The sequence below is a fragment of the Schistocerca serialis genome, chromosome 4 (genome assembly GCF_023864345.2).
Source record: "Schistocerca serialis cubense isolate TAMUIC-IGC-003099 chromosome 4, iqSchSeri2.2, whole genome shotgun sequence".
Taxonomy (NCBI): domain Eukaryota; kingdom Metazoa; phylum Arthropoda; class Insecta; order Orthoptera; family Acrididae; genus Schistocerca; species Schistocerca serialis.
In genome coordinates, this window is record NC_064641.1 from 208292603 (window position 1) to 208304630 (window position 12028).

The 12028-nt window shown below is 41.4% G+C and overlaps 1 protein-coding gene across 2 annotated transcripts in view; it reads left to right on the forward strand.

Moving 5' to 3' along the window:
* The first annotated feature begins 9226 nt into the window (after positions 1-9226).
* LOC126473675 (nucleoprotein TPR-like) overlaps positions 9227-12028 on the forward strand; it is a 398029-nt gene continuing 395227 nt past the window's right edge. For both annotated transcript variants that reach the window (XM_050100910.1, XM_050100911.1), the window contains exon 1: positions 9227-9427. In XM_050100910.1, coding sequence (XP_049956867.1) covers positions 9268-9427 — 160 coding nt within the window. In that variant the 5' untranslated portion in view covers positions 9227-9267. The remainder of the gene's footprint in view (positions 9428-12028) is intronic.

Consider the following 12028-nt stretch of genomic DNA (forward strand, 5'->3'; position numbering starts at 1 on the left):
CAAGCGCATATTCATTTGATACAGTTCGATCATTCAGAAGCTCCTCGAGAATTACAAGTTATCTACGCGAAAAGTTAGAGTTCACACACCAGACGCGCGGTTGCTCACTGCTCAGAGACTAAGTCCCGCGATACCACACGACACGAAATTTTCCATGTCGTTTCACTTCCTATCTGCCTAAGAGCGACTGTCCTCTTTCGCGTCTCAATCCCAACTGTACCCTTTGGTGTATCTAGCCGAACTGTCCACTTTTGCGTCTGCACCAGCACTGTCCTTATGCCCGTCCCCCGCCGTGTTTCCCGCGCGCCGAATATCCTCGCTCAAATGTTTAAATGTGTGTGAGTTCCTAAGGGACCAAACTGCTGAGGTCATCAGTCCCTAGACTTACACACTACTTAAACTAACTTATGCTAAGAGCTACACACACACACCCATGCCCGAGGGAGGACTCGAACCTCCGGCAGGAGGGGCTGCGCAGTCCGTGATATCCTCGCTCAACTGACTAGGGCTGTTCCCTTTCCTGAAGCTGTCCATCTGATTGGATACAACTAATTCTACATCATTTTACGTTTTAACATATTTAAATAATCAAAGCTTGACCACTTTTTACGTTCTAAAAAAGTAACAATAATATCCATTCATAATAAATGTTAAATTCTTTTACATAAAACCAATACAATTTCCTTCTTAACTTTGAATGTCACGGCCAGTAGCCTTACACCAATGTGCTTTCTGATAAATAAAGAAAGAACAAGGGAAGTACTATGCACTAAACTTTACAACAAGCATCCTTTTACCTAATGATTCAATCAGGTGTCATGCTGTCATCGTTCAAGGTGTTTTGTGTGAAGGGAATGATGATCAGATGCTTAACTGAAAAACTGCTACTTTAAATTTACTATATCTTTTAAACAAATGAAGTTACAGAGTCGATATTTACAACATTTGTCATTTTAATGATGCACTTCTATATGAAATGTCGATCGTTGAGATTGACTAAATCGTTCAGATTTTAGCATTCAGGTCTTTGTTACAAAACTTTTAAATTTCACTTTAACAGTAAATCCTAAACTATTATAGATATGATCAATATTCAAGTTTTATTGGGATCACCATGAAAATTTATGAATAATGGTAGATTAAAATTACTATGGCTTCATTCCCTGCATTACTACAGACTTAAGTAGTCTCCATAAATGTTTGCCTTTATGGCCGATCTTTGGTTTGCTATACTTAACACTGCTATGTCTCCTTGGCCACAAACAGCTTCTACTGATTTCCCTATGACGTAGGTTCCCGTCTGTCTCATTCGCACAGTACAGCACAATAGACACCTGTTAATTTCCTCATCTCGTGGCGAATCCACGCTTTTTGTGGCACGTGGTACTCGATGACAGGGTTTGTTTCACAATTCCTGTAGGCTGACTCTTTCGACCGTATATTTAAATGAGAGCACAATGTTCATTAACTCACAGGGCGGGTAGGGGAGGGGAGGGGGAGGGAAGGGGGAGGGGGACCCACGAGCTGGCTGCAGAATGCAGGAAAACCCATGACATCCTCTGGGGGATAATTAATTAATTTGGTAACAATTTGATATCAAAAAGTCCTTGGAACCGCATTACCCCACTACTTAATAAATAAATATTGTCAATTATTGATCACTTTTCAAGATACTTAATTCTGATATCACTTGCAGATATCACAACTGAAACTATTGCTTGTGCCTTTGTCATTTTCTTGGTATTGCCATTCGGAAGTCTTGACGCAAAAATCACCGGCCAAGGCTCAAATTTCATGTCAGCACTGTTTATGCAAGTTTGTAAAATGCTGCGAATAAAAAAATGGCGAAATACACCCATCCACCCTAAAACTAATAGGCGCCTGGAGTGTGTGAACAGAGCTATTGTGCGAATGTTATCGTATTATGAATGCAAAACACACTTATATTGGGACAGATATTTAGGATTTGTCGCTTCTGTGTATAACAGTCGTGTCCATGAGGCAATGGGATACTCCCCCATATGAGGCCGTTTATGGGAAACCCATAAATTCACCTTTTTAAACAGAAAAATAGCCCCTTGGCGTCCATGTAAGTGAAGTGAAAAGGTTAGCCAGCCGTCTCAAAGGCATCTAGAAACAGGTTAAACGCAGTGACTAGAAAGCCACACAAACAAGTTGGAACGTAGCAATGATGGCACTACGCTAGCTCAGTACAAGCCTGGCGATTTACTATTGCTTAGAAATACTAAAGAAAGGGCAAACCAAGAAGTTCTACCCTTCTTATGAGAGCCCTTACCCACTCTTAAAGATAACTTCTCCGATAAATGCTGAAATACAGTTATCTGATCGTACTATAATAGCACATTTTAACTGGCTGAAGCCATATCACGGACTCAATTAACTCCACCTGTCCTCCTTGTAAAACAGCTACGACACCTAAAAATGCCGCATTGACAAAGCCAAAGAAAATGAACGACCGGCTATTGCCATCCTGACACGCTATTCCTCCAGGAATACGCTTCCGGGACTAAATACGTTCCGTAAGTGAGCAGAAACATCAATGTTATTGCTGAATGAAGTTTAATGGAAGTGTTATTTATGCAACATACTGGGAGGAGATGCAGTGCTGTCACCAGCACGCAGTAAGAATTTGCTTTTGCTTTTCATGTTTATGACCGTATGTGTTTGTATTTGTGTCATGTTATATACAAGCCACAGTTTTGAGAATTAGCAGCTGGAGCAGAGAGAAATAATTTTGTGCAATTAACAATAGGAAATGAGGATAAATGTTAAATGGAAGTCATAGTAACTGCTGTTGAAGTCATGCAAAATCATGCCAGTCGCAGGAAAACACGAAAGTACAACTGAGCTTCTGAAGCAGTAATCTCTAAGTTACACAAGTAGTATTTCCCAACCACTTGTTCCTGATCATGGACGCAGATACTTCGAGTAGTAAAAATTAAGTAATTACAAGCTCATTGCTTTCGGAGTCATGTGAGACAAAAGACCTCTGTGAGGCATATAAGAAGCACTTAGTTTATATAATATTATTACCGCTAGTAACAGACATAAGATGACGTAAAAGGCCTCTGAAATGCCTAACGACAACCATCGTTCAGGAATACACACTCGCAAGTCGCATCTGAATATTAAGTAATTCAAATACACACATCAAAAAAGGTTTTGCAGCACCCTAGTTCCCAGAACTCCAGGAGATAGACGCTGACAGTGAATTCTGTATCACAGACACAGTCTCTTTGATTTTTCAGAGATGCCACTAAACCAGCCCAAAAATGTAAACAACCATGCACGAGCAGGCCTATTAGACGGAGGGGGTCCGACAGCTGGTCAGTTCCAGTCATTCACAAGGAAGGAGGTACCCAGCTCGTGTCGTCTGTAGTTCAACGATACCTAGACGGTCAATACCGCGGTTCGATCGTGTCCGCGTAGTTACTTTGTGCCAGGAAGGGCTCTCAACAAGGGAAGTGTCCAGATATCTCAGAGTGAACCAAAGCAATGTCATTCAGACATGGAGGAGATACAGGCTCAGGCCACCCGAGGGATACTACTGCAGTGGATGCCTGCTTGTAGGAACCCTGACAGCAACGCCACCATGTTGAATAAAGCTCTTTGTGCAGCCACAGGACGTCGTGTTACGTCTCAAACAGTGCGCAATAGGGTGCATGATGCGCAACTTCACTCCCGACATCCATGGCGAGTTCAGTCTTTGCAACCACGACACCATGCAGCTTGGTACAGAACAACAACATGCCGAATGGACCGTTCAGGATTGGCATCATGTTCTCTTCATAGATGAGTGTCGCATATGCCTTCAACCAGACAATCGTCGGAGACGTGTTTGGAGGTAACTCAATCAGGCTGAACGCCTTAGACACACTGTCCAGCGAGTTCAGCAAGGTGGAGGTTCCCTACCTTTTTGGGGTGGCATTATGTAGGGCTGACGTACGTTGCTGGTGGTCATGGAAGGCTCCGTAATGGCTGTACGATACGTGAATGCCATCCTGGGACCAATAGTGCAGCCATAACGGCAGCATACTGGCGAAGCATTCGTCTTCATGGACGACAATTCTCGCCCCCATTGTGCACATCTTGTGAATGACTTTCTCTTGATAACGACATCGCTCGACCAGTGTGACCAGCATGTTCTCCAGATATGAACCGTATCGTACTGCCTGGGATAGGTTGAAAAGGGGTGTTTATGAACGACATGACCCACCAACCACTCCAAGGGATCTACGCCGAATCACTATTCAAGAGTGGGACAATCTGATGAACTTGTTGATAGTATGCCACAACCAATACAGGTATGCATCAGTGCAAGAGGACATGCTACTGGGTATTAGAGGTACAGGTGTGTACAGCAATCTGGACGGCCATCTCTGAAGATCTCGCTGTGTGGTGGTACAACACGCAATGTGTAATTTTCATGAACAATAAAAATGGTACAAATGATGTTTATGTTGATCTCTATTCCAATTTTCTGTACACGTTGCGGAACGCTCGGAACCAAGACGATGCAAAACTTTGTTTGATGTGTGTATTAATAGAGCAATGTTTTGTGCTTCCTTATGCTGTCCCCACTTGCCTTTATTCTTTGTCGCCATAGTTTTATCTAATAATTTCATCCCATAGCCACTGGCACCAAAGATGTACTTGAGGCTTTGTAGTTTACCCTTTAGATGTACCTTATCGCTGACCCTGTGAGCCCTCTTGGTTAAAGTCTGCATGGCGGATTTCTTCTGCGTAGTGTGATGATGAGAGGAGGTATGTAGGTACACTATGTGATCAAAAGTATCCGGACACCCACAAAAACAAATGTTATTCATATTAGGTGCATTGCGCTGCCACCTACTGTCAGGTACTCCATATCAGCAACCTCAGTAGTCATGACACATCGTGAGAGAGCAAAATGGGGCGCTCTGCGGAACTCACGGACTTCGAACATGGTCAGATGGTTGGCTCTCACTTGTGTCATACGTCTGTGTGGGAGATTTCCACACTCCTAAACATCCCTAGGTCCACTGTTTCCGATGTGATAGTAATGTGGAAACGTGAAGGGATACGTACAGTACAAAAGTGTACAGGACGACCTCGTCTGTTGACTGACGGAGACTGCCGACAGTTGAAGAGGGTCATAATGGTATAGGCAGACATCTATCCAGATCATCACACAGGAATTCCAAACTGCGTCAGGATCCACTGCAAGTACTATGACAGGCGGGAGGTGAGAAAACTTGTATTTTATGGTCAAGCGACTGCTCATAAGTGACACATCACGCCGGTAAATGCCAAGCGACGCCTTACTTGGTGTAAGGTTCGTAAACATTGGACGATTGAACAGTGGAAAAACGTTGTATGGAGTGACGAATCACGGTGCACAATGTGGTGATCCGATGTCTGGGTGTGGGTATGGCAAATGCCCGTTGAACGTCATCTGCCAGTGTGTGTAGTGCCAACAGCAAAATTCGGAGGCGATGGTGTTATGGTGTGGTCGTGTTTTTCATGGAGGGGCTTGCACCTCTTGTTATTTTGCGTGGCACTATCACAGCGCAGGACTACATTGATGTCTTAATCTCATTCTTGCTTTCAACTGTTTAAGAGCAATTCAGGGATGGTGATGGCATCTTTCAACAAGATCGAACATCTTTTCATAATGCATGGCCTTTGGCGGAGTGGTTACAAGGCAATTACATCCCTGTAATGGATTGGCCTGCACAGAGTCCTAACCTGAATCCTACAGAACACCTTTGGGATGTTTTGGAACGCCGACTTCGTGCCAGGCCTCACTGACCGAAATCGATACCTCTCCTCAGTGCAGCACTCCGTGAAGAATGGGCTGATTGTACATATGACTACGAGAGTGGAAGCTCTCATCAAGGTTTAAGGGTGGGCTAACACCACACTGAATTCCAGCATTGCCGATGGAGGGCGCCACGAACTTGTACGTCATTTTCAGTCAAGTATCCGGATACTTTTGATCACATAGAGTACCTGTCAGTACTGGTTGGCATCCTATGTACTCTACGGCCCAGTTTACCATCAGGCTTTCTGTAAACTTCCACATCAGAGAAAGGCAGCACCCCATTCTTTTCTATCTCCGTAGTGAATCGGATTCTGCTGTGCTGCTGGTTGAGGTGTTGGTGGATATTTCGTAGCTCTTCCTCTCCATGTGGCCAGATAACAAAGGTATCATCAACATACTGGAGCCAACATTCTGGACGTAATGGTGCGGACTAGCGCTTTGTTTCTTCAAATGCTTCCATGAAGCCGGCCGAAGTGGCTGTGCGGTTAAAGGCGCTGCAGTCTGGAATCGCAAGACCGCTACGGTCGCAGGTTCGAATCCTGCCTCGGGCATGGATGTTTGTGATGTCCTTAGGTTAGTTAGGTTTAACTAGTTCTAAGTTCTAGGGGACTAATGACCTCAGCAGTTGAGTCCCATAGTGCTCAGAGCCATTTGAACCATTTTGCTTCCATGAAGATGTCTGCTGCAATAGGAGAGAAAGGGGAACCCAAAGCTACACCATTTGCCTGTTCATAGAATTCCCCTTTCCACCTGAAACAGGTGTTGTTAAACAGTGGGACACTAGCTCGCAGATTTCGAGTCCCATACATTCCTCTAAAATGTACATGGTATCTAGTACTGGTACCTTCGTGAATAATGATTTCACATTGAAGCTAACCATCAGGTCTGTGGCCGAGATACACTTTTCTTTTGAAAGTTCTACAAAATTGGTGGAGTCCTTAACATAGGCCGGCTGCAGTGGTCTAGTGGTTTGGTGAAATAATGGTACTCACTATCGGTAGTAAAGGAAAGGCCTCTTTACGGCTGTGTCAAAGTTCATTCTAGTTTGCTTTAGCAGTGCTTGTGTCGATTTGATTACCTTGGCCGTTGGATCTCCCTTGAGCTTCTTATAAATGGGTTCACTCAGAAGATCCTCCATTCATTTGTCATGATCTTCCATGTCCAACACAATGGTTTCATTTCCCTTGTCTTCTAATGCTATTACTAAATGAGAGCTGTTCTTCAGTTCTGCGATAGCACGACGTTCCTCCTTGCTGATATTCTATTTTGGTCAGGACTCATACCGTTTACTGTCTAATCTCCTCCTCCTCAGATTGTGGTAGATGACGAATCGAAGCCTCGACAGATTCGATGATGTCTTCTTTCGGAACTAGTTTTGGTTCGACTGTGAAATTCATCCCTTTAGCCAGAATTTGTGTGGCTGTGTCGCTTAAGATGTGGCTATAAAGGTTAACCAACGTCCGTCGAGTGTCCAGCATTAGTCCTTCCTCAGTGGTTTTCTACTGCAGTTTGTCGAACTTCAGCATTTGATGGTTGGCGGTACTATCGCTCGACCTTGTGGCCCGTTGGAAGGTCGACATGTCGACCTTCTCCCGGTCATCCATGTCCAGCTTTCCAACAAGGAAGACGTGCAGTTTACAAAGTTTCCTGTTGTTTGTGTCGAGACTTACTTGAATGTGGCGGATTCTTTCCAGTAACAAAGCTTTGCTGGCTTGTACACAGATATTCATCGCCTTGTTCGATTTTATATGGGATGTCAGCCATAAGAAGTTTGGCACTACACTTTCTCAAAAAGGCAAGATCATTCAGCAGTTTACCTCTTCTTAGCTGATGTTTCCGCAGACTTCTTGCCCATACAAGTTGGTTAAATATAAACGTAGGCTTCTGCGGCCATTGTTACAACCAATAAAATTTTTCTACGTTTGTGACGGCATTGTCGATATGTACAACTACCTACGTTTCTGGGTTTGTAAAATATGTAAAACTATCGAAGTTTCGGTGGCCTTCTTTGGGGTGTTATCGTTTACTGCTGAATGAGAAAACTTTGTGTCTTATATATTTGCAAACGTGGCTGTCGTCTAATTCTGATGGGCTGTTAATGATGAAGGGGAGACATGTTAGAAGTTCGTTATTGATGTTTTTATTATTTCTTTTCATTGGTGGAAACCCGACGTTTTGATTAGTGTTTGCATCTTTTGTTGTGCGAAGATCTGCTTTTATTCTGTTGCTGCTTTAGTGCCAATGCTTATGGGATGAAACTAATAGATAACTATGGTGATAACGAATGAAGGCATTAGAGGAGAGCAGAAGGAAGCACAGATCATCGCTCTATTACTGTCTGTGTGTTGGAATAAATTAAATAAACGGAAAGTAATCTAAAAATAATCCCCAAAATCAACAGTGTGAGTTAATTACTACTAATTGTAACTTATTGTCAGGATCCGTAACAGAAGTAGCCCTCAGTGGTTTCTTCTGCCTGTTACTATATAACTTGATTTGTTCTTCATATCTTAATGCTCCTCCTTGTGAAGAGATTCACGAAACAGAATGCGTGAACAAATAAATGGGTGAAGTATCTAAGATCAGAAGTAGTATACGCATAAGCCACTTAGTCGACTCAGTGCTTCTGCTGAAGAGATAAACTAATAAGTAAATAAACGAATGTAATGAGCTGTACAGATAGGACTACTACAAAAATATTCCTGTTGTTATTTTCTCAATTGAACATGCTTCCATTACAGTGAATTCAAATACATAAATATATGTAAAATAAACAGTGTAACAAGAAAAAATTGTATCCGTTGCAATGAATGTGTTATTGACTGTAAAACACTTGTGAAACAGCAAAAACAATTCCAGAAGACACTTTTCTTTTACGTAACAACTTAGGCCACGCAGTTGAAACCGTTTGAGTATTAAAAAAAAAAAATTAAGGCTGTGTGGATTGGGTTGGCCTGCAGGCTGCTCAAGTGAACCCTGGGCAAGAGACAACATAGAGAATTACAATAAAGAGGTCTAATTTTGTGCTGCAGAACGGTCGCCTACAGAGGAGGCAGCACGGTATATATCGGTTAACAGATCAGAGACAGCGACTGGGCAAAAAATTTGATATCACAGAGATGGTGGGTTGTATCTCTTACGAATGTCACGTCAAGGGGCTGGAGAATGGCTTGCCACGTAGTCATGTCGACAAATTCAAAAATATGGCTGAGGGAGCAGTACCATGCCCACTTCAAAAGCATGTGGAGTCTAGCTACCTATTTCAATTAGTGACCTCTATGTATTTAGAGATCATTGGTCTTATTTCGACGAAAGCATACTATCTTTGGTACAACAAATTTCACTTGTTGTGGCATTTGTGTTGTTGTTGTTCAATATTATCTTTGCGTGTACCTAGGAAAATCTTTGAGTAGTTTACCGCCGGCTTCAGTGTTTGTTGAAATATGGGAGAAGTTAGTGGTGTTGCGTCTACATTTTTGAGTGAGGATGAGTATTTGTGCATTCCAGAACATGTTCGGAAAAAAATCGACAGCTACTTGCTAAAGCAAACAGAAGAAGTGAATCTGTATCGTGCTCTAGCTCTTTCGCAGAAGCGTGATTATGGTGAGAATTATTTAGACGTATAAGCAATTTTGCATTATGCATTTGACAAAAATTAACGGGCGATTTATTTTGTCTTTCGTTTTGGTGTATAACTATATTCTCGTTATAGCTGTTGAATGTTTATTGTTAATGAAATAAATTCCATCTATTTTTTAAAATTGTTAGGTGATCACTAACATTCCGTTTGAAGTACTTTCTGTGTTATTGTTTCCTTTCACAGTGTAAATGTAATAGCTTGTTTATACACACCATCTACAAAGTAGTTTACCTGTTATACATGACCGGTCTTCATTTTTGTATAACGTCAATTTAATTGCGAAACTCGTGTTGTGAAATAAGGGGTACAGCGGTCTGTTGCAGCCATAAGCTTTAGAAATTAAAAAAAAATTGTCAAGACTAATGTAATCGTCAAGACGCTCAAAGTGTAGTTAAAGATGCTGGCAACTCTGCTTCTGAGGGGTATAAATTGTGAAAAACGAGTGGCGATAAACACGCTGCAATGTGCCACTGATAATTGTGACGCAGAGTGAAAGTATTTTTAATGGACGTTTGTTAAACACAAACTTAAGGAGTAGAAACCTTCATTGTTTATTAATTTAAGAAATTTTTGGTGTTTTATCGAAACACTGTTTGTTCGAAAGTGATGTGGTGAGGCATTAATATGATAGGCTTTATTATACAGGGTTGTTGATACCGAATGTTACGGGTAGAAACCCCAGGTCTTGAGTTGTTGTTTATTCGTTTGAAAATAGATAATTATGTATGCCGTCTCTTCTGTCTGGAATGGTTAGCAGCATGAGGTATGGAGCGTTTAAAACGAAATCATGGTATTGCCCTTACTCAGCAAACGCAGTTTGCACGAATTGTAATAGCACAATGCACATACTAATGTTATGGTTTTCAAAATTCACTTGTATTTGTTAGTGCCCCCCTTTCTCACTGTGTGTGTGTTGGGGGAGGGAGGGGGGGGGGTAGTTACAATCATACTGGACCCTTCAGTGTGTGTCTGTAAGACAGTCACTACCGAAGTAGCTGTGGCTCAGGTTGCAAAGAATGACAATGTTGCAAGATATTATGTTGTTAAGGGAACTATTCTACTGTTTATTTGAACATGTTTGGCCTATCATTGCTGATCATATGCCTGCACTATAATTTGAATCTGTTTTTTCGTTGATGTGTTTTTAGTTTTATGAGTCACATATTGTGCACATTTTACATTTGAAAGATAGTTCTGAATTCAAGTTGGTGTAATAGTTCAGCACTACAATCCACATTTATTAACACGTTATGTTCTGTTTTCGTTTGTATTTTTCTTGTATTGCGTGCAAGATTTGTATTGTGGTGTCATCTTAGCATTTGCATAGTAAATGAAGTTCGTTATGAGATTTCTCTCTTTTTCAAGCTCTCCCTCTCTTGTTTCCCCTTTGTTTTAATACATGCATAATTGGTTGCTACTCACTTCTTCTGGTTGTTGCTCGTGGTAGATGCACAAATTGTGAATATATGAAATTAATAATATTAGTGGTTGTAGTCATCGGACACTACTGATGTGTTTCGAGCAGAAGCAGCTTTACAATTATGGTCTACTGTCATTAGAAGCAGCTTTGCAAAGCAAAGGATGCCACAAGTGGCTTCAGACCATTACAGAAGTGACAACCATGTGCTGAAAGTCTGTCTCAGATAAAAGAACTATAGATACAAGGTGGACTTTTAGAACTAAAAAAAATGAATTCAAGGGCAATTACCAGATAAAACGTGTTCATTAATTAAAAGATGCATCTAAATAAAGGCTTTAGACTGTGGAGAGGTATCCAATCAAGTAATCCACTGCAATTCCGTAAGATACCAGTATGTTTAACAGCTACAGGTGATATAGGCAGAGTTCACTTAGACATAGTAACAGTATTCCTGCAAGGTAATTTAAAATAGCATATTTGTGCTAAAATCCTAGAAATTGATTTTGTTGCCAGCACTGTTAACAACAGATGTAGCCTATCAGAGAGATGGTCATAGTTAAAATAACTCAATCTGAACTGTAATATTAAACTAGGCCTAAATAAAGCACTGTTGAAAATTAAAGATTTACTAAGGATACAGTGTTTATCAAAAGAGTAATGGAAATAAATGCAAGCTTTTTTTTTTAATAATAATGCAAATGATAAAGAAAAATTTAGAAAGAAACTTGAAGAGCAATTTACAATGAGGTGACAAAAGTCATGGGATAGCAATATACAGTTGGTGGTAGTATTGTCTACATGAGGTATAAAAGGGCAGTGCATCGGCAGAGTTGTCATTTGTACTCAGGTGATTGATGTGATTATGGCTGCTTGGTGAGAATTAGCGGATTTTGAACATGTAATGGTAGTTGCAGTTGGGTGCATGGGACATTCCATTTTGGAAATCATCTGGGACTACAATATTCTGAGGTCCAAAGTGACAAGTGTGTGTCAAGAATACCATATTTCAGGCGTTATCTCTCACCATGGACAATACAGTGGCCGACGGCCTTCATTTAACGACTGAGAGCGGTGGCATTGGCACAGAGTTGTCAGTGCTAAGAGACAAGCACCACTGCGTGAAATAACCACAGAAATCAATGTG